The sequence below is a fragment of the Petromyzon marinus genome, chromosome 23, assembly GCF_048934315.1.
Source record: "Petromyzon marinus isolate PM22_M1 ecotype Great Lakes invasive population chromosome 23, UKy_Petmar_22M1.pri1.0, whole genome shotgun sequence".
Taxonomy (NCBI): domain Eukaryota; kingdom Metazoa; phylum Chordata; class Hyperoartia; order Petromyzontiformes; family Petromyzontidae; genus Petromyzon; species Petromyzon marinus.
Genome location: NC_133689.1, coordinates 2,483,415 through 2,505,930, shown reverse-complemented (window position 1 = coordinate 2,505,930; position 22,516 = coordinate 2,483,415). Strand labels below are relative to the sequence as shown.

The following is a 22,516-nucleotide window of genomic DNA, read 5'->3' as shown; positions in this document are numbered from 1 at the left end:
TGTCGCCATTTCCCCATGTCTTCGTGTCCCCATCTGTCCACGTCTCCGTGATCTTTTGTCCCCGTGTCTCCCGTGTCCACACGTCTCAATGTCCCCCGTCTCTCCATGCGCCCAGCTCTCCGTGTCTATGAGTCGCTTTGACCCTGTGTCTCCACGTCTCCATGTCCCTACATTTCCATAACTCTCTCCGTCCTCCCGTGTCCCCGTGGTGTCTCCGTGTCTCCCCGCGTAGCCGTCGCCCCCGTGGTGCCCGAGCTGGCGAGCGATGCGGACGCCAGCTGCTTCGACGACATCTCCGAGCAGGAGAAGGCCGAGGAGGAGGCCTTCTCCGTGCCCAAGGCCTTCCTGGGCAACCAGCTTCCGTTTATCGGCTTCACGTACCACAGCACCTACCGGTACGCCAACCGCTTTCTACCACTCATTATCACCACCAGCCGTGGTCTCTCCGCTGCTGGGTGATGGCCTCCCCCAAGCCTCACGATCCTGCGATGTAACAATCCACCCAGCACCAGCCGATATTCGTCGCTCCGTCTCGTCGAAAGTTTGTCTGTTTTTTTAAGTCCCCCACTTAAATAGGAAATTCTCGGACATTCGGGGTAAATATTGTCGCGAAGACTTGGCCCGGATAAGACTAAATTGCGGGTGATGTAAAACTCGCGTCCGTGAGGATGTAGACCGTACGTGAGTTTAGCGAGACCGAGCGGGGGCGCAGGCGCTGATCACGCCGTCGGTTTTTATTGCTCGTCAAAGTAATAGGGTTACTTGTCAAAGTAAGCATAATTTTTTATGAAAGTAATAGGATTACTTGTGGGTTTTTGTGGGCGCCGAGTCCGCCGACCCTAGGTGAGTGAGGAGCAGCCGACAGTTAAAGCGGCCCGCGTGTGAAGTTACTTTCACCGTCTAATGCGCAGCCCGGATCATCGAGGCTTAAACGTCCAAGTGGCTGCTTCGGTTGTGTCGGTGGTCGTCTTGTTGGTCGTGTCGCCGGTTGTGTCGGTGGTCGTGTTGGTGGACGTGTCGCCGGTTGTGTCGGTGGTCGTGTTGGTGGACGTGTCGCCGGTTGTGTCGGTGGTCGTGTTGGTGGACGTGTCGCCGGTTGTGTCGGTGGTCGTGTTGTTGGACGTGTCGCCGGTTGTGTCGGTGGTCGTGTTGGTGGACGTGTCGCCGGTTGTGTCGGTGGTCGTGTTGGTGGACGTGTCGCCGGTTGTGTCGGTGGTCGTGTTGGTGGACGTGTCGCCGGTTGTGTCGGTGGTCGTGTTGGTGGACGTGTCGCCGGTTGTGTCGGTGGTCGTGTTGGTGGACGTGTCGCCGGTTGTGTCGGTGGTCGTGTTGGTGGACGTGTCGCCGGTTGTGTCGGTGGTCGTGTTGGTGGACGTGTCGCCGGTTGTGTCGGCGGTCGTCTTGTTGGTCGTGTCGCCGGTTGTGTCGGCGGTCGTCTTGTTGGTCGTGTCGCCGGTTGTGTCGGTGGTCGTGTTGGTGGACGTGTCGCTGGTTGTCGGTGGTTGTGTCGCCGGTTGTGTCGGTGGACTTGTTGGTGGTCGTGTCATTGGACGTGTCGCCGGTTGTGTCGCCGGTTGTGTCGGTGGTCGTGTCGGTGGTCGTGTCGGTGGACTTGTTGGTGGTCTTGTCGGTGGAAGCGTCGTTGGTCGTGTCGGTGGACGTGTCGCCGGTTGTGTCGGCGGTCGTGTCGTTGGACGTGTCGGTGGTCGTCATGTCAGTGGACTTGTCGGTGGTCTTGTCGGTGGAAGCGTCGTTGGTCGTGTCGATGGACGTGTTGGCGACGACTGCAGGCTGCTGGATACCGACGAGGTGGACACGCCGTCTGGACGAGGAGGTGGCACAACGACTCGAGGAGACAACCAGGCGAGTGCTCTGCCCTTGTGCCACCCTGTGCTGATGGTTGCTGCCGTGCGCGATCCCAATTGGGTAAATTGCAGTGTAATTTTTCAGCATTGAGATGTTTTAGCCAATATCGGTTCTGTTGCATGTGTGCGTTTGTCTTTCGGAGGAAACCATTCAGAACAGGGGGGAGAACGTATCAGCTCCACACTCTCACACGCACACACTAACACCTACCAATATGCGCACGATTTGCTACGTACGGTGCGAAAGAAGTTCAACACACATACGTACAAATTGCGCTCGCTCACATCGCAGGATAGAGACAGGTCATACAAACAGCGAAAGAGCCCGAGCCAGAAATCGAACCCAGGCCCTTCTTGCCCCGAGTCGTGAGTGGTACCGCCGCATTGCCACCCCTGGCGCCCCAGCGAGGGGCGAAACGTCGGGCATGGCGCGGTACAACACCGGGCCCTCGTGTCCGGTGTTGTCGTCGTCATTGAGCCGGAGCTGGAACGGGGGGACGGCCTTGGTTTCCGTTGACGGGAACTCCGAACGACGGGGACGTGATGTCAACAGAAGCGGCGTCGAAACGGACGGGTCTGTCCAGGTCGGCCACCCGCAAAAAATACTTCCCTACACGGCCCACCACGTCCATTGTACCACCCGCTGTGGCTGCGGGCGGTGGTGTAGCGGTTAGCGCTACGTTGCGCTGCGAACCCGGCGTCCCGAGTGCGATTCCCGCTCGCGGTCAACACCAGTGACCGTTATCTGATCCGCGCCTGCGCCTCCCCTAGGTTGACTCGGCCTCAAATGAGTACCTGGTGCGGTGTGTAAACGTCGCCACTGGAGAGACAAAGGCGCCTGGGCGCGGTGCAGACCACCCACCCCTCGTGCGCCGTGCCGGCCTTCTTCGGTGCTCGCTTAACGGCATTTGTCCCTGCCTCCTGCGCTGCTGACCTTTGCTTGGCCTCCGAGATGTGTCGAGGTTGGGCGCGTTCCGCGTGATTTGGTCACGGGATCCACGACCTACCCACCCGATCGCGACCGACTCACGACTCGTCACCACCACCACCACCACCTCCGCGCTTCCGTGCCGTCTAATTATTTTTTCCTCCCTGCGTTTGTGTTCCGACGTTGCCGAACCCACGCCACCGTCACGTCGCGCGCAGACCAAGGAGCAGGTGAGGGCGGTGCCGCGGCTTCCGTGGCCATCGCAGCAGCAGCAGCAACCACCTTGAATCGCCGAGTCACAACCAGAATGTTAATTTTATTTATTTACACTGGAGGAACCGATGAGCTATAAAGCTCTTTTTCACACGTGTCCAGTAGGGGCTGGTCACAAAGTTACAACAACAAACGGTAGAAAAACACGATAGGAGTGCAAAGTATAGGAAAGGTAAACACATCACTTGCAAAAAATATACAGAGAAAACTGAACTAATTATCTTACCAGGTAAAGCCCACTGAGCTATTTACTTATTTTTCAAAAGAGACCTGGCCACAAATGATAGCTCACCGAAGTGGCTTATCATGTGGACATTTACAGCAGCAAAATACTCTAAAGAATTATTTTATTTATTTAGCTAATTGTGCTGAAACACCCACCCAGTGTCTCCTCAACCCAGAGGCGCGATCCACCACTGTCCTCTGACTTGAATCTCCCTCCCTCCCCTCCCTCCACCCCACCGTCGTCCATCCTGCTCCCAGCAGGTGGAGGCCCTGAAGCAGAAAGTTATCCAACTGGAGGAGCAGCTGCACGCGGAGATCCAGGCCAAGGATGAGATGGAGCAGAAGTTCAGGTGGGGGTGGGGGGCGCCTGCTACCAGTATCTGAGAGCGGTTTGATCGCCCGCGAACATTTGTTCAGGATGAATGAAGTGTTTGTTCCTCCGATAGAACCAGTGTTCGGGAATATTGGTTCCGCTTACGATTGGTTGTGTTCGCCTTGCGTGTTCGTAAAGCAGGGTCATCTTTCTTTGCGCTCTGCTGATGAGACGGTGTTATGTCAAAATCAGTCTTGATTCGGTGCTGCTCCCAGAAGGCCATGCGTGCGAGCGATGGGTTGTGTAAGAATGTGGAGAGACAGATACGTGAAGGTAACGTGTTGTCTGCGTTTTTATTTCGTTTCTTTGCGTATTAACCGATACCCCGTGAATTTTCAATGAAAATCTTAATAATAAATCACGCTGAGACAGCCCGGCGTGGATATGGAGGAGCCCCGGTTTTTTCTCCACTGCAGAACCCAAGCTGTGCCCTGGACATCACTTGCAATGATTAAACGAAATAACCCCACCCCCTGGCCCTGCTTGGCCCCATCGAATCAAATTGTGACATCATATTCAGACGTCTTGTGAGGCCAGCGACATGTCACGGTTTCCGTTCCGGCTCGGCTCGGCAAACAGCCAGTGGAAAAACGACCCATTCCGCGCTGGCTCGGCTCGGATGTGCCAGCAGAAGAGGGAAATGCATTGCCAAGCCACGGCCTGGTACTGAACTCTGCCACCATCGCTGCTGTGCGAGCGACCATCTCTGCCGCTGCTCTGTGCGCCCGTGTGCAGGTCGACCAACGTGCGCCTGGAGAAACTTGTCACCGAGTGGGACACGGAGGTGAGGGGTGGTGGTGGTGGTGGGGGGGGCGGTTGGGCCACGCACGATCAATTCGTGCGTTCGTGCACACGCGGGGTTGGTGCGTGAGTGCGTGTGCGGAGTGGTTTGTGAGTGCATGCGCGGAGTGGTTTGTGAGTGCGTGCGCGGAGCGGTTTGTGAGTGCGTGCGCGGAGCGGTTTGTGAGTGCGTGCGCGGAGCGGTTTGTGAGTGCGTGCGCGGAGTGGTTTGTGAGTGCGTGCGCGGAGCGGTTTGTGAGTGCATGCGCGGAGTGGTTTGTGAGTGCATGCGCGGAGTGGTTTGTGAGTGCGTGCGCGGAGCGGTTTGTGAGTGCATGCGCGGAGTGGTTTGTGAGTGCATGCGCGGAGTGGTTTGTGAGTGCGTGCGCGGAGTGGTTTGTGAGTGCATGCGCGGAGTGGTTTGTGAGTGCGTGCGCGGAGTGGTTTGTGAGTGCGTGCGCGGAGTGGTTTGTGAGTGCGTGCGCGGAGCGGTTTGTGAGTGCGTGCGCGGAGTGGTTTGCGCGGCGCGGGACGAATCCAGCGACCCGAGTCCGATTCATCGCCAACACCGGCTGACCATTATATGAGCCCGTCTTGGGACTCTCCTAGGTCGACTCGGCCTCAAATTAATATCCGGTGCGATGCGTCTAAAAGATTGCCACGAGGGTGACGAAGGCTGGCCACGCCCCCCCACCTCGTGTGCCGCGCCGACCTCCAGGTGCTGCTCGCCTTCATACGCGCGACACTTTCCCCTACAGCGTGCTAAGGCTGCACTGGGGTGGGCGGTGGGGGATCTCCGTCTTTGTGCAGGTGGAGGGGCGCAAGGCCCTGGAGGCGGCTCTGCACCAGCTGGAGCGAGACAGGGCGCTAATGCAGCACCGGGCGGCGGACGGGCAGCGCCGTGCGGAGCAGGAGTCGGAGAGGAGGCGCGCCCAGGAGGCCGAGGGTCCGCGAGCGCCACCGCCACGCCCCACCGCCACGCCCCACCGCCACGCCCCACCGCCACGCCCCACCGCCACGCCCCACCGCCACGCCCCATCGCCACGCGCCGCGGTGGCGCTGCCGCACTTAGGCGGTCACAGTTGACCTTGACGTTGACCCCAGGGGAAACGGACCAGCGGATAGGCGAGCTGACGGGAGACGCGTGAGAATCGTACATTCCGGGCCTAGCAATGAGCGACCCATGATTTAAAATAATAAACAAGCAATCTACCCATAATAAAGGGGTTTTTTTGGATTATATTAGCATGGTTGGCTACGTACGGTGCGAAAGAAGTTCTACATATATACATAGATCTCGTCAATATAAATACGTTGTTAAACACGCCAATTAGTAGGGTTTGTCACATAAACAAAACGTGCCAATTTCTACTTCAGCACACCGGTGTGTTGGAGCGTAAAACCCACAACATTCACAGGTCAAGTACGACGTACTTATGCGGTCTAACCCAAGAAAAAAAAACGTTATTATGGATAACATTGGTCGCGAAAGCCTCCGCAATCTACGTTTCGTTTCTTCAACTTTGTACTTGCCACAAAAAAATTACTGGGCGCTCCTACAGAGGACGTGGGGACCGTCAGCCGAGCCGAGTTTGTCCGTCGTCTTCCTCGTTTCGGTTCTCATCGCGCTGCCGGCTTCGCGTCACTCGACGAAGAATCCGGTCGGAAATCTCAGCGGGCAGTGCGCGACGCTGCGTGCCACACACACTGACTGCGTGTGCTTGTCCCTGTGTGTGTGTCTCTGTCTGCCTGTGTTCAACTCTGTGTGCATCTGTGTGTTTGTGTTTTTGTCTGTGTGTGTGTGTGTTTGTCCACCGAGATGACCAGCAGACGGCACCACCTGTGCCTCCCTACTGTGCTAACTTGCTGAATTTTAGCCGCCCGGCGCTTCACTCGTTGTTGTGAGCCGGTCATCCCGGTCGGTCGACCTACGCCACTTTGGCTCCATCCCGTGACCACCTGCCAGCGGGCCTTACACACTTCACATGGCCTAAAGCGCACCTAGCCTTGCACAAGGACCGCGGTGACGTCACTGCCGCTGCTGTTTTTGTTCGTCCTTGCAGTGTTGTCGCTCAAGGATCAGCTGGAGGAGACTCGCAAGCGGAACCAGAGCTCGCAGGCGTCCAGCGAGAGGGTCGTCCAGCTGCAGAAGCAGGTGGGGTGCTCGCCCTCGCTCACGCTCACTCAATCACTCAGTCACCTGATTGCCCGCTCACTCTGTCACTTGCTCACTTCGTCAATCACTCACTCACTCATTCACTCGCTCATTTGCTCACACAGTCCTCATTCCCCCCCCCCATCTCCTCTTGTGACCCCTTGACCTCTCTTGCCCGCCCACCGCTGACGGAGAGAGGTCTTGTCGCTGCTCAGGGTGGGGGTGGAGAGGTCTGCGTGTCTCCGTGTCTCCACGTCCCCGTGTCGCCGCATGCCTCCATGTAGCGGGAGGAGATGTCGTCCCTGCTCAAGGTGGAGGTTGGAGGGGTTAGCTCGTCTCGGTGTTTCCATACAATCGTGTCCCCGCACATCTCCCCGCAGCTGGAGGAGGTGACGTCCCTGCTCAAGGCGGAGGGGGAGGGCTCAGCGCGGCTCCGCAAGGCGCAGGCCGACTCGGCGCGCTCGCTCGCCTCCCTGGAAGCCGCGCACTCGGAGCTGCAGGAGAAGGCCCGAGGACTGGAGGGCATCAAGCTGGCGCTGGAGAAGGAGCGCATCTCGCTGCAGTCGGCGCTGGAGGCCGAGCGGAGGGACCGCACCACCGGGCACGAGGCGTTCACAGAGGCACAAGGTGCGGCCGGGCGGCACCAGCCACTCAACCGCCCAGCCACTCAAGCACTCAACCCACCCAACCACCCAGCCACTCAACCACGCAAACGCCCAACCACTCAACCACCCAGCCACTTAACCACTCAACCCACCCAACCACCCAACCATGCAAACGCCCAACCACTCAACCACTCAACCTACCCAACCACCCAATCACTCAACCGGTCAATCACCCAACAAACCACCCAATAACCAACGACGGCTCCCATCTCTCTTTGCTTTCAAGTCTCCCCTAAATACCGTGCCACTCAACCCCGTGCCTTCAGTACCTTCAGTGCTTCATTATCTCCTTCCCTTGCGTGGGTGGGTGGGTGATTGAGTGGGTGGATGAGTGGGTGGGTGGGTGGGTGGATGAGTGGGTGAGTGGGTGGGTGAGTGGGTGAGTGGGTGGGTGGGTGGGAGGGCGGGTGGGTGGGTTGGTGGGTGAGTGAGTGGGTGGGTCCATGGACAAGTAAATGCTCCAAGAGTCTGTTGTAGGCTATACGGGAAATCTTTCTGTCTGTGTACATGCGTGTGTACATGCGTGTGTACATGCGTGTGTAAGTGCATGTGTACATTCGTGCATACATACGTTTGTGTGTTCGTGTGGTGTCCCCAGGTCGCGTGTCTGCACTGGAGGAGGAGGCTCGGGGCCTGAAGCTCAGCCTGACGAAGGCCGAGACGGAGAGCCGGCATCTCCAGGAGCGACTTATCGACCTGGAGAAGGTCAACGCACACCCCGACCTGCCTCTCCTCACCCCACCCCCCCGCGTCTCAACTCTGTCTCTAAACCCTTTTCCACTGGCACACCCGAACCGTGCCAGCGCGGGGGCCCTCACAGGGCACGGGTGGTTTTCCACCGGCCGTTACCCGTGCCGAGCCGGAACCAGGCCGTGATGCGCTGCTTGCCTCGCAGGACGTCTGTAATCTGGCTCGGAGCCAAGCCAGGGCCGGGGGGCGACACTAATAATGCAGTGACCGCGCGCGTGCGCGCGACGTCTGCGAAGGCGTCGTCACGGCAATTGTCCGCACGCGTCTCCCGCCGCCTGTCGTTGCGCGCAACTTCAGCAGCACGGGATAGCTCGGCACGGCTCGGATGTGAAGTGGAAAAATGTATATTTCTGTCAGCCCTACCCATCTATATCGGCTGTATCTTTGTGGGGGTGAAGTGTCCGGGTTGTTCTGGGGATCGGAGTGCTGAACCACCCCCACCGACTGGGTTCAAATCTGGAATTCAGCTCGCTCCACTCCACATTAAAAGGCGTTTTCATCACGCTGCGCTTAACTCGCGAATCGCAACGTTGCAAGCTCAGCCGTCGTCAACTTCCGCCCCCTTAAGCCGGCCAGCCAAATCTGAACGGGGGGGCGAAGAGAGACTCGGGGTGAGGGGGCGCTCTGTAACAACTCGGCGACCCCGTGACCCCCCCCCTCCCCCCACCGCAGGAGAAGAACGGCGCGGAGATCGAGCTGAGCTACAAGCTGCGTGCCGCTCAGCAGAGCCTCGAGCACGAGGTGGCGGCGCACCGAGCCACGATGGCGCGGCTCGACGACAAGCACACGTCCATCGAGGGTGCCAAGTCGCAAGCCGTGCGCGGTGAGTGGCGGCGCGCGGTGAGCGGTGGGGTTTGGGGTGCGGTGGTGTCTGGGGTGCGGTGGTGTCTGGGGTGCGGTGGTGTCTGGGGTGCGGTGGTGTCTGGGGTGCGGTGGTTTCTGGGGTGCGGTGGTGTCTGGGGTGCGGTGGTGTCTGGGGTGCGGTGGTGTTTGGGGTGCGGTGGTGTTTGAGGTGCGGTGGTGTCTGGGGTGCGGTGGTGTTTGGGGTGCGGTGGTGTTTGAGGTGCGGTGGTGTCTGAGGTGCGGTGGTGTCTGGCGTGCGGTGGTGTCTGGCGAGCGGTGGTGTTTGGGGCGCGGTGGTGTTTGGGGTGCGGTGGTGTCTGGGGTGCGGTGGTGTCTGGCGTGCGGTGGTGTCTGGGGTGCGGTGGTGTCTGGCGAGCGGTGGTGTTTGGGGTGCGGTGGTGTCTGGGGTGCTGTGGTGTCTTGGGTGCGGTGGTGTCTGGGGCGCCGTGGTGTCTGGCGTGCGGTGGTGTCTGGCGTGCGGTGGTGTCTGGCGAGCGGTGGTGTTTGGGGTGCGGTGGTGTCTGGGGTGCTGTGGTGTCTGGCGTGCGGTGGTGTCTGGCGTGCGGTGGTGTCTGGCGAGCGGTGGTGTTTGGGGCGCGGTGGTGTCTGGCGTGCGGTGGTGTCTGGCGTGCGGTGGTGTCTGGCGAGCGGTGGTGTTTGGGGCGCGGTGGTGTCTGGCGAGCGGTGGTGTTTGGGGCGCGGTGGTGTCTGGGGTGCGGTGGTGTCTGGCGAGCGGCGGCGCGTGCGGCGTGAGCGCACACGAGGGGTCCGGCTCGAACCGCGACGCCCCACGTTGGGCTGCAACCGCGACCCCCGTTTGGCCGCGTCACCGCCCCGCGTGCGCTCGTCGCGAGCAGAGACGGAGAAGATGGTGGCGGAGGAGCGGTCGTGGCGCCAGCGCGCCGAGGCGCACGCCGTCGCGCTGGAGAGGCGCCTGCACGAGGCCGAGTGCGACGTGCGGCAGGCTCGGCACAAAGCGACGCAGCTCGGCCTCAGCCGGGAGGCGCTGGAGGAGCAGGTGAGCCGCTTCTCCAGCCGGGCCGCACGCCCGCTGACCCACCGACCTAACCACTTGCGCAGCCAGCCACGCACCGACCCACCGGCTCACAGACCTAGCCACCCACCCACCCACCGACCCCCCCCCCCCCGTCTCTCCCCCCTCGGCCCCGGCCACCCCCCCCAGGTGAAGACGCTGTCGCTGAAGGTGGAGCAGGAGGCGCAGCGGAGGCAGCTGACGCAGGGCGACCTGAAGCAGCAGGCGCAGCAGGCGACGGCGCTGCGCACGAGCGAGAAGCAGCTGAAGCAGGAGATGAACGCGCTGCAGGAAGCGCGCATCGCTCTGGAGAAGCAGCTCGCTCACATGCGCAGGTGCATCACTCACTCACGCGCGTGGCGATGTTGACAGTGCTGATGATTTAATGACGATGACGTGATGACGATTTGATGATGATGTGATGACGACGACGACAACGATGTCTGTGTACGTCCGTGTGCGTGCGCAGGGAGAAGCAGGACAACGAGGGGCAGATGCGCGAGCTGCAGGAGCAGCTGGAGGCTGAGCACTACTTCTCCGTGAGTCGCCGCCGCCGCCATGGAGATAAGCGTCCGGGTTCGACTCTCTTTCGGGTTTAATTTTTTTATTATCAGTGGTGCTGAGCACAGGGCCCGGCAACAAGCAGCACCTTTGAAGTTGCAGTAGAGAAGCGTTTCTTGAATTGAGCTGGGTTGTTGTTGTTGTGAGACCTCGGGGGGGGGGGGGGGGGTGGGGTGCAAAGAGACGAAGGTGGGAGGGAGTTCCACCGATCTGTTAGCCCGCTACGACATACACCCGGGCGGCCAGAGGCTGCCGGGAGCTTGGCTTGAACTTGAACCCCCCCCCCCCCCGCGGGTGACCTCCGGTTATCCCGCAAATGAACTCGCCCACCATCACCCCGTTTGCCGCGAGCGCCGTCGAGGGCCCGTCCGGCCGCTGTCCGTCCGTTATCCGCCCGCCTGTGGGCACGCAGACGCTGTACAAGACGCAGGTGCGGGAGCTGAAGGAGGATGCCGAGGAGAGGCTGAGGGCGTGCAAGGAGCTCCAGACGCAGGAGCAGGAGCTGCGCAACGAGCGGTGAGACTCGTCGTCGCGAACCTCACCGTGAACCTCACCGTGAACCTCACCGTGAACCTCACCGTGAACCTCACCGTGAACCTCACCGTGACCCTCACCGTGAACCTCACCGTGAACCTCACCGTGACCATCACCGTCACCTTGAACCTCACCGTGAACCTCACCGTGAACCTCACCGTGAACCTCACCGTGAACCTCACCGTGACCCTCACCGTGACCCTCACCGTCACCGTGAACCTCACCCCAGGGATCCGTTCCTCGCTGAAATATTCTCCAATTTTGCTGGGCGAGTCCGGAGCAAGGGTGGCACGTGGCACGTGACTCGTAACCAGCCCGCAGCCACAGCGAGAGAGGTGTATGATGGACGTGGTGTGCCGGGGTGCGCGGGAATATTCCAGCCGGGTCGGCCGACACCGTACGACCCGGCTGGAGGTTGAGCGCTTTGTCGTTACGTTCACAAGAGCGTTGCTCGCACTGCAACGTCGCAATCAACACCGTCACTCGCACGACTTCACCACCATCGCCATTTCTCACTTCACGCCAACAGTTAAAATGTTTTCTTTAATTGGAGGCTCTCTTTGTGGACTGGCTGGACAGCTTGTTTTTGTACAACTTTGCTGGTTTTAGTATTGTTGTTATTCATAATTAACCCTAACTTTGCAGTTCCATACGCGACGTATCGCTTTAAACTGCATTGAAGCATCGTCAGGTCTGGACCCAGAAAGTCGGAACCACCGCGTCACCTGATCCAGCTTCTTTAAGTCGATGTCAGAACCTCCCAGGAACAACCAATCAGATTTAATCCTGATGTTAACCGTTGGAATTACATGTATGACGATGTTGTTCTAGTTCTATGTATGTACGTAGGTTGAACTTCTTTCGCACCGTACGTAGCCCACCGCGCTAATCGGAGGTGGTGGGGGAAGGGCAACAAACTAAAACGCAAAACTGAGTTTTGTGTTTTACCTTGTTGACTGGTATCTCTGCCCCTTGTTGATTGTTGCTGTTTGTCGTTTTGTCGGCGGTGGCAGGGACTCTCTGGCGGCTCAGCTGGAGCTGACGCTGACCAAGGCGGACTCGGAGCAGCTGGCGCGCTCCATCGCGGAGGAGCAGTACTCGGACCTGGAGAAGGAGAAGATCATGAAGGAGCTGGAGATGAAGGAGATGGTGACGCGGCACCGCACCGACACCGGGGACCTTGAGGCACAGCGCTCCGCCGTGAGTCGAACGCACGCACGGTGACGCACACGCACGCACAGTGATACACACGCACAGTGACACGCACGGTGATACACACGCACGCACAGTGATACACACGCACGCACGGTGATATGCATGCACAGTGACACGCACGGTGACACACGCACGCACACACATGCGGTGATACACACTTACACGCATGTGTAAGTGTTCGATTCCAGCTCACAATCAGCCTCAAATGAGTACCTGGTGCGGTGTGTAAACATCACCAACCGGGGGGAGACAAAGGCGGCCGGGCGTGGTGCTGGCCACCCACCACCTCGTGTGCCGTGCCGGCCTTCTTAGGAGCCCGCTAACAGCACTTGCCCCTACAGTCTGTTAAGGCTACACGGGGGAACTTTGTGTACAAACACACGTTGATGGACTTGGCCCGACATTTCAATATCGGACCGCATAACTTAGGTAATTATTGGTGACGATTCTGGGATGGCTGCCACTAGGAAGGTGCCCTTCAAATTATTGAAGACGAGATGCGGTGCAAGGCGTTTTGAGTTGTCGATGCATTTAAGCGCACGCCATATAAATGATGATTATTAATTATTCTTAATTTTATCAGCGATATCGATGACCCCTGTGGCTGCTCTGTAGCTCGCAGAGGCCAACAAGAAGCTGACGGACAGCATCGCGGCTCTGACGGCCGAGAAGGAGGAACTGACGCAGAAGTTCACCGCGATGCAAGAAGGTGGCGACGTCACTGCAGACAAAATGTCGCGCGACCGCACGCTCGCACGCTCGCTCGCACGCACGCTCGCACGCTCGCACGCACGCTCGCACGCACGCACGCTCGCTCGCTCGCACGCACGCACGCTCGCTCGCACGCTCGCTCGCTCGCACGCTCGCACGCACGCTCGCACGCGACCCTTAGCCGGCCTGCGATGGTGGCAACCACGCTGCACGTGACTGCTGCGATCCAACGCTGTGGAGACAGCAGCAAGGGGTTGGCGGATCGCCGCACACACACACACACACGGGTGTTCTGAAACTCCCCTTCTTCCAGTGGGAGTCGAAGAGGAGCCCGTTACCCTGGCTCGCCAGGAGAAGGCGGTACAGCAAAAATATGGACTCCATCTTTTCCTGTCTGTATGGGATAGGGTGTTGCCCCTTCGCATGAGTGGGGTTTTCTCTGGGTGCTCCGGTTTAAAATTCTCATGAATTCACCGATAACACCTTAATAGGTAGAGGACTGCAGCGCTTGGGCATTTGTTGGCGCCGGCTCAGCGCATGGCTGACGTGTGTGTACTATGTGTGTCATATGTGTGTCATGCATGTGTCGGTATGCTCCATGTTTGCACCTACGATTAGCACGGTTAGCTACCTACGGCGCGAAAGAAGTTCAACACACATTCATACGTACATGTGTATCATGGCGCGTCATGCATGTGTCACGTATGTGTGTGGCAAGCAGAGCTCGACAGCCTGAAGAGGGAGCATGCGAATCTGTCCATCGTCAAGGCTCAGGTGGAGAAGCAGCTGCAGGTGGAGAAAACGCTCAAGACTCAGGTGCGCTGGCGTGCGTGTGTGCACGCGTGTGTGTCCGTGTGTTCGTGTGTGTTTGTGCGTGTTTGTGCACTGACTCGCATAGTTCCCCATAGACTTACGTAGAAACCTATGGACGTGCACAGGAACTCGTGGATTCTCATAGGGACCCACAGACTAACGTAGAGGCCTGTAGACTCGTATAGATCCCCATAGGCTAAAATAGAGACGCATGAACTTTCACAGGGACCCAAACACTCGCATAAAGTCACAGACTCATAGAGACCCATCAACTCGTATATAGACCCACAGACTCGCATAGAGATCTACGGCTCACTGCCTCTCCACAAAGCGAACGTTCCCCCTGTGGTCTCGTCGAGGCCCTGTCGCACCGTTCGATGCGTGCGTGCGTGCGTGCGGCACGTCCGGCAGGCCGTGAATAAGCTGGCGGAGGTGATGAACCGCAAGGACATGAAGATGGACCGACGGCAGGCGAGCGCCACCGACCTGAAGCGCAAGGAGAAGGAGAATCGCAAGCTGCAGCTGGAGCTGAACCAGGAGCGCGACAAGTACGGGCAGATGGAGGCCAAGTACCAGCGCGAGGTCAACGACATGCAGAACGTGGGTCTCTCCCCACACCGCCTCCGCCTGCCTGTGTGTGTGTGTGGGTGTGTGTGTGGGTGTGTGGGTGTGTGTGTGTGTGGGTGTGGGTGTGTGTGTGGGTGTGTGTGTGGGTGTGTGGGTGTGTGTGTGTGTGGGTGTGTGTGTGTGGGTGTGTGTGTGTGTGGGTGCCGGTCGTCGTCGCTGCCGCGGCTTGAGGATGGCAAATTTGTGGGAGGCTCGGACGTTTCGGAACCCCTCCCCCCCTCCCACCACCACCTCCACCATCACCACCTCCACCATCACCACCACCACCTCCTCCACCACCACCACTTTCACCACCACCACCTCCACCACCACCACCACTACTTCCACCACCACCTCCTCCACTACCTCCACCACCACCACCTCCACCACTTCCACCACCACCACTACCTCCACCACCTCCACCACCTCCACCACCACCTCCACCACCTCCACCACCACTTCCACCACCACTTTCACCACCTCCACCACCACCACCTCCACCACCACCTCCTCCACTACCTCCACCTCCACCACTTCCACCACCACCACTACCTCCACCACCTCCACCACCTCCACCACCACCTCCACCACCTCCACCACCACTTCCACCACCACTTTCACCACCTCCACCACCACCACCTCCACCACCACCACCACCTCCACCACCACCACCACCTCCACCACCTCCACAACCACCACCACTTCCACCACGCGTCGCTGTCCATTCGTTCCTCGTCTCCACGGGGCGGTGGGGGAGTGTGCCGACAATAACCAGTCTCGTACCGCGTCAACCCGTACGGTTGACCCCGTATTCGTTCTTGTGCAGGGAACAAGTCACCTTCGGTCAATGCAGTAGAGGGCAGCACTAAGCCGCCCTGCCACAGGGAGTCACTTCCATTGCATTTGAGTCAAACCGAGATTTCGAATTCTCAGCGCTGGAATTGAAGCCGGTGCGGTATGTAAACATCGCCGCTCAGCAAAGGCGGTTGCTGGCCACACCCACTGCCTCGTGCGCCGTTCCGACCTTCGTAGGTGTTCGCTGACAGCACTTGCCCCAACCGTCTGTTAAGGTTTTTCCGGGGGATCTTTGATGTGGAAGTCTGTGAGTCTCTTGTCATGCCTGCGGATGTAAAGCATTAAGGGCCAGGGAGAGACCGTCAACTACCCTTGAGTTCCCGATTTAATCCCAGGCCCGTGCCTGGATTCGAACCCAGGATCTCAGTGGTACCAGCTCAACAGTCTGACCTCCGAGCCACCCAGCCACAGTGAGCTCTATCGGTTGACCCCACGACGGCGATGATTGCGATGCGCGATTCGTGATGTTTGACCGGTGCCCCCTGGCGTTGCCCCCCTCCACTCCCCGCGTGCCCTCCCCCGTCCTCCCCCCACCGCGTGCTCCCCCCCCCCCCCCCGTCCCCACTGCGTGCTGCCCTGCACAGCAAATGCTGGAGGAGAGCCAGAAGGTGCTGGAGCTGCAGATGGCTCTGGACAGCCGCGACAGCGACATGGAGCAGCTACGCGCCGCCCAGCAGAGCGCTGGCACGGACGCCACCGGCGCGCTGGTGCCGCACGCCGACCCCGCGTGGACGCTCGTGCACGGCCTCGCCGACGGTGAGGGCCCCTCGGGGTCGCTTGCGCCACCACGCGTCATCGTCGTCATCGTCGTTAACGTCATAGCTGTCCTCGTCCTCCTTCTCGCCCTCCCATCATCCTGCTCATCTCTCCTCCTTTATCTCCCCCTCCTCCTCCATGCTCATCCTCCAACATCGAATCCTCCTCATCATCATCGCCCTCCCCCTGGCCGGGGTGGGGGGGCGGGGTGCGGGAGGGGGGGGGGGGTCGGGGCGTTGGGGGCATCGTTCTGCATCGCTTGCAATATCATCACGAACTCGATTCTGCACCAACTCCACCTGGGCTTCTCAACTCCAGTCCTTCGTCGGGACTCGTCGTGATTTCCGATCGTACGTAGGCACGCGCCAATCAAGCCGCAGTGCTGGGTTAGAGGCAGCCACGTGCAGCGTCGTCACCGCCGCTCGGCTGCACGCAGCTGATGGGCGGTGGTCGTGGGACGCCGTACGGTCGAGAGGGCCGGAGCTGAGCATTTAACAATAATCATAATTTTCAGACCTGCACCTCCAATTAGCACGTTCGCGAAAGAAGTTCAACAAACATACATGATCAGTTTCGGCTTCATGGGTTCTCATCAGCGGTTTCAGGCCTGTTAAACAAACATCGCTCGATTTTTCGGTATTCGTTTGAAAAAGCCAAAGAGCTTCCATGAACACTTTCCCCCGGAAACTGAAGCCGCCCTCGATTTTCTCGTTTGCCCACTTTCATTTCATTCCTAAATTTTCTGCTCGTTTAACAACCAAATGAACTCCTGCTGCTGCTGTCTCGCTGTCTTCAGCTGCCATTTAAGATGAAACATTTATATCCCCGTGACCCTGTGTGTGTGCTGGGAATAGATCACACACAGAGACACGCACAGTTCTATAGATTATGCAAAATAATCACGAGCGATGCGATTAACCAAGCTGAATGTGTACCCCCTTTCACACGTGGATATGAGTCCTATATCGAAATATAACATTGTTCTGCCCTCGTTCACTCCACCACTGCATGAAAAACCTCCCCACGTCGTCTTGGTCTTGGGTGGTTGTTTGGCCATACTTCACCTCCTGTGCGGGCGGGTGAATAACAAGAAGACTACGGGGACAGGTTTCAGACATCACTCGCCACCGATGTTAGCCGTGACAAGGAGTAAATACTGGAGGTGTCGGCTGGGTTCATGGCGCAGTGCGCTAACCACTGCACCACCACCACCACCACTCTACCCGCAGCTAGCCGCTAACGGTATTCCGCGTTGACCCACACGTTGCGTGCAGGCGCGGTGTCGGGGAAAATCCCGCCGCCGGCTTCTGGCTAACTCCGGCATTATCTAGTCCCTTATCTCCTCCACCTCTTCCTCCTCCTTATCATCTGAACCACCCAGTTACCCCCCACACCGCTTTCCTCCCTCTCAGCTTCACCACTCGCCCAGTGGCTGGGAAAGCTTTGGGCAATGTTTGTTTGGTGGAGTCGGAGACGACTCGGGGGTCAGTGCCGCCACCACCACTGTTGCCTTGCAGAGCGAGAGAGCCCTCTTGAAATATTTACTGAAGGATTTGAAGAGGCCCTGCCGTCTGATAAGCGATAACATTGTGCTTCCTCGTCTGCCTGTTCTTCTCTCTTAAGTGGCGTTTATTGACACAGGCTTTTCACAAAACCTCGGCACGTTGACATAATTTATAATAACAATAAATGATAGTCCTTTGTCAATCAACTGCTGGATGAAGGCTGCCCCCCCCCCGTGCCATGTCACTAGTAGTGTTGTGGGTTGTTCGACCACACTGCAACCACATAGGCCTGGGGTTAGTACTCTGATGGCTGGCCACGCATTCAAGTACGAACCAGGCTCAAGCCCACTTAGCTTTTTGCGATCTGATGAGATCGGAGGCCTTCTCAGTGCAACTTTGTTCTGCTCTGCGATGGCCTAGTGCAGGGCTGAGTACTGCGAGAGATGCTTTTCCTTCATCTTTATATTTTATTTCACCCGGTTTTTTGACGTCGGCGTGGAGTCGTAAGACGGGGGAATCCGTTGGGGACATCTTGGCCAGCAGTGGAATCCTTCTCCCCTCCGTGTCCGAGGACGGACCACAGAAAGCGGACAACGCAGAACCGCGTCTGAAATATCTTCGAGTGACCTCTCGTGCACTGACAGTGACGTCTGTCGCTATGGCGGTCGGTCCGATCATTCTCAAGAGTTGGAATTTAGCAGCATTGGGTGCAGCCTGCGGTGAATGGGCCGAGACCATCAACTCGCTGCGCTTGAGAATCTGGTTTAGTCACGGGCAGCGGCTGACACCGGGGATCCGAACCGAGGATCTCAGTGGTGCGAGAACGGCGCACTGAACCCTCAGAGCCCACCCATCTGTCAGAAGCAGGAGTGCGTGCGTGCGTACATGCGTACGTACATAGTCGTGTGTGTATGTACAGCCGTTTGTCCATGATGCTATTGCCAGCCGCAACAGCACTTACAACTGAGACCCGGCCGCCTTTGTCTCCCTAGTGGCGATGTTTACACATCGCACCAGGTACTCATTTGAGGCTGAGTCGATCTAGGGGAGGCCCGGGACCGGTTCAAATAATCGTCACCGGTGTTGGCCGTGAGCGGGAATCCAACCCGGGTCTTCAGGTTCGTTGCGCAGCGTAGCGCTAACCGCTATACCACCGCTCCCCACAAGTCATCACACACACACACGTGCTCGCGCGTGTGTGTGTAAATATACACCCCTTGGGTGTTTAAACACACACGTGGCGCGAAGAGGACAAATATTTAAGCCTTGGTGCACAATGGGGAAAACTGGTGGTCCCGCACAAAGCAAGAAGCGTGGCCGGTAGTCTATCCACTGTCATCATCTACCAGCCATGATCAGTCCGCTGTTGGATGACATCCTCCCCAGGCCATCGCCGTTCTTCACAATCCTGCAATGCAGCGATCCACCTGGCACCGGCACACGACCCCCATTTCATCGCTCCATCTCTTGGGTGGACGTGCCTCGCCTCTCGGGCGAGTTGCCCCTTAGGGCTGCCGTTCCGTCGTTAGTCTCGGCCACTGGCCATCGCCGGCCGTCTCGCGACCCACCGGCCTTCTCGCGACACGTACTGCCCAAGGCCGCTTAACTTTTCTTAGCAGTCAAATGTGCCGTCCCTGGCCTGCGTACGTTCTCCCATGCACGTGCTCCTCTTCCTGTCTCCGTGTAATTCCCAGCACGCACCTCTCCGTGCTGCTTTGCATGGAGAGGTGAGCGCTTCAGTGCCAGCGCTTCGGATCCGTACGACTCCCAACGGACGGTATCCACCGACCTTATTGTTCCATAGATACAGCTGCTCAACCCGAGCTCTAAGTGCACCGATACTGGCATTGTCTTTGTACTGTTTGCATTTTGGCGTTGTTCTCTGGTCTGACACTGGTGGTGAGACTCGGCCATAGAGAAGGCCGCTGTCTCTGTTGTAGGACAATCAGTTTCAAAGACAATGCATCATTTATTATCAGAGCAAGTTAGTTTGCATGTTCACCACAAGTATGTGTGGTTATGTGCAGACTTGATTCCTGGCTAAAAGGTTTCTATTTGGTGGTGTTTGAACATCTTAACCCAACTCCTGTTCCATTGCCATATAGGGTTAAGACTGTTCTTATTTTTCATACTACCCACTCGTGTTGCCACACCACATCCTGTGCCTGCGGCCGTCAGAACCCTCCCCGCATCGCAGCTGCAAGTCGTTCTCCGCTTGATCTGGTCTGCTGAACGGTTGACTCGCCCGCTCGCCCGTTTGTAGATTCGTCCGTCATCCGCCTCTCCCGGGTGGCGGTGACCGCCGACGTTGTTTCATTGAGACGCTTTGTGACGCATAGTGAAGCTGCATGTTCTTCACTGTTTATACGTCGGCTCAATCAACCGATGTTACAATTCATAATTAATGTGTTTTTTTGTCATGCCATCGTGTGGGTGTAATGCCACTGATTGTTTTTTGATACTTTAACCCTAAACCACCCAAAACACGGCCAATCTTGAAGAGCAAGCAACAATTTTTGCACTTTCATAAAATTATTCCGAAATATCGGATTTTATTGTAAGTCCAGGAGTCCGATAAACTTAATTAATATAATTATTTTATAAACAATTACCACGTAGACTTGCAGGGCGTCCGAATGGGGGAGCGTCTGAGGACGGCGGACGGAACCAGTGGGGCATACCCGGGGATATGGAACAGAGGTCGATAATTTGATTCTGAGCGACCTTATCGTCTTTTTGTGTTTAATATTCGTTTCAAAAATACGGGTTTCAACGCTTCACGCCAACCTCCCCCCCTCCCAAGTGCTCCACTCTTCAAACAAGTTGCCAAACTCGTACTCCTGGATCCACGCTGCCTCCCAGACTCGCTCTCACGCTGGGTTCACAATGGCCAGCGTTGTCCTCTTGATTTATTAGTCAGGTAGGGCCGGCTGCCACAGGACAGGATCGTGGCAGGGGCAGGCGGGCTGGTGGCGGGCGACCCCCTGGAATTTGCCGTGCGTGGGAGTAGCGTCGCGGCGGCTGTGCGCTGTTGACTCTATGGCTGCCTGTGGCCTCTGTGGTTTTTTTGCAAATGACCTCTCCCACACATGCCTATCCAGCAACACACCTACCCGCCTACCCAAGGCACCTATCCTCCCACCTATCCACGTATCCACGTCCCCACCTACCCACCCAGAAAACTACCCACCTACCTGCCCAGAAAACTACCCACTTGCCCACCTATCTACCCAGATACCTATCCACCCACCCATCTATCCACCCAGCTATCCACGTACCCACCCATCCACCCAGCAACCTATCCACCAATCCACCCAGAAACCTGCGTACAGCGCTGCGCAACTTCTCTGTGTGCGGTTAAATCCATGCTGCATCATGACCAAATTATTTTCTTTCGCTATATCTGTACTTGTAATTTTGTTTTCTGTATGAATGTATTTGCCCCCCCCCTCCCCAATTCCTGTGTATACATGGGCATGTTTGTCGGGGAGACGCTCTGTTACATTTAAAGTTGTTGTGCTTGTAAACTGACGGAAGTTTACCAGAGCTAGAGAGAAAGATCTGCGTTGAACGCAGTCAATACGAGGCAATGGGGTCGGTGAACGAGGACGTTGTATGGAAGGACGGAGGGGGAAGGGGACGAGTGGTAGGCCGAGGATCGGGACGCTGGAGGAGCTGAAGTGGGGCAAAGGGAGCGTTTGGGGAAACACAGAGGAGGATGGAGACGGTGACAGCCAGGGACCTGCCCCTTCAGACGGAGCGCCAGAGTCGATGCTCTTGCGACTCCATAAACAAACACGCGGCTTCGTTGAATTCCCCCCCAAAAATAACGTTGCCTTGCCCCCCCCCAAAAATAACGTTGCCTTCATCACCCTCTGGGCTTTCCTCATCCGATGTCTTCCTTTCATTGTGGTCAGCAGCAGGACTGTGATGCGTCTGTACGACAATGCCTCGGTTTCACCTTTGTTCGAAATCGTCAGCACAGTCGAGCCGTTATTGCCACCCCTGACTCTCCGTGCCGTCTCGCACCCTGTCCCCAACCCTTGACGACCTCTGCCCTCCAGACTCGCGCCTCGAAGGGTGGCTCTCTCTGCCAAACAAGAGCAACATCAAGCGCTACGGCTGGAAGAAGCAGGTGACCGCCGTTTACGCCACGCGCTGCTCACACGACACGCAACCACGGGGACGGTGGAGACGACCGCCGTTGTCTCCCTTGTGATGACCGCGTCCGCGTGTCTGCGAGCGGCGTCCGCGTGTCTGCGAGGTCGTCCGCGTGTCTGCGAGGTCGTCCGCGTGTCTGCGAGGTCGTCCGCGTGTCTGCGAGGTCGTCCGCGTGTCTGCGAGCGGCGTCCGCGTGTCTGCGAGGGCGTCCGCGTGTCTGCGAGGTCGTCCGCGTGTCTGCGAGCGGCGTCCGCGTGTCTGCGAGGTCGTCCGCGTGTCTGCGAGCGGCGTCCGCGTGTCTGCGAGGTCGTCCGCGTGTCTGCGAGGGCGTCCGCGTGTCTGCGAGCGGCGTCCGCGCGTCCGAATCCTTGAGTCTGCACGCGCATTTTGTGCTTCTGCGCAAGCGTTTGGGCCTCTGTGCCGTGCGCATCGCCGCGCGTCCCCCGCCGCGCGTCACGCCACCGTTTGTCTCCGCCGCAGTTTGTGGTCGTCAGCAGCAAGAAGATCCTCTTCTACAACGACGAGCAGGACCGAGTCCACGCGAGTCCCAGCATGGTGATCGACCTCGAGTGAGTCGCTCGCAGACATCCTCCACTCCCTCCCTCCCTCCCTCCCTCCCTCCCTCCCTCCCTCCCTCCCTCCCTCCCTCCCTCCCTCCCTCCCTCCCTCCCTCCCTCCCTCCCTCCCTCCCTCCCTCCCTCCCTCCCTCCCTCCCTCCCTCCCTCCCTCGCTCGGCAACGCTGCCCCGATAATAAACTTAAGCACGAGTTCCTGCTTTGATCGCGAGCGCGCCCTCACAACACGTTTGAAAGACGGCATCCCCCAGTGGCAGCTGTCCCTGTGCGGCGCGAGGTGGACGCGGCACCCGAAGCGGGATCTGAACTCGCACACCTTCTGATTGCGAGCCGC

General features: G+C 58.2%; 1 protein-coding gene across 3 annotated transcripts in view; it reads left to right on the top strand.

The window, feature by feature from the left end:
• Window positions 1-22,516, top strand: part of LOC116945169 (rho-associated protein kinase 2-like) — a 63,220-nt gene that overhangs the window by 33,624 nt on the left and 7,080 nt on the right. For 2 of the 3 annotated variants that reach the window (XM_076068926.1, XM_076068928.1), the window contains exons 10-30: window positions 233-395; window positions 1,749-1,863; window positions 3,012-3,023; window positions 3,550-3,641; window positions 4,400-4,448; window positions 5,255-5,390; window positions 6,508-6,599; window positions 6,980-7,226; window positions 7,863-7,969; window positions 8,687-8,837; window positions 9,715-9,875; window positions 10,041-10,225; window positions 10,360-10,429; window positions 10,864-10,967; window positions 11,999-12,185; window positions 12,816-12,909; window positions 13,633-13,727; window positions 14,136-14,324; window positions 15,770-15,941; window positions 21,511-21,581; window positions 22,088-22,176. In XM_076068926.1, coding sequence (XP_075925041.1) covers window positions 233-395; window positions 1,749-1,863; window positions 3,012-3,023; window positions 3,550-3,641; window positions 4,400-4,448; window positions 5,255-5,390; window positions 6,508-6,599; window positions 6,980-7,226; window positions 7,863-7,969; window positions 8,687-8,837; window positions 9,715-9,875; window positions 10,041-10,225; window positions 10,360-10,429; window positions 10,864-10,967; window positions 11,999-12,185; window positions 12,816-12,909; window positions 13,633-13,727; window positions 14,136-14,324; window positions 15,770-15,941; window positions 21,511-21,581; window positions 22,088-22,176 — 2,581 coding nt within the window. The remainder of the gene's footprint in view (window positions 1-232; window positions 396-1,748; window positions 1,864-3,011; window positions 3,024-3,549; window positions 3,642-4,399; window positions 4,449-5,254; window positions 5,391-6,507; window positions 6,600-6,979; window positions 7,227-7,862; window positions 7,970-8,686; window positions 8,838-9,714; window positions 9,876-10,040; window positions 10,226-10,359; window positions 10,430-10,863; window positions 10,968-11,998; window positions 12,186-12,815; window positions 12,910-13,632; window positions 13,728-14,135; window positions 14,325-15,769; window positions 15,942-21,510; window positions 21,582-22,087; window positions 22,177-22,516) is intronic. The other variant, XM_076068927.1, reaches the window with a different exon arrangement.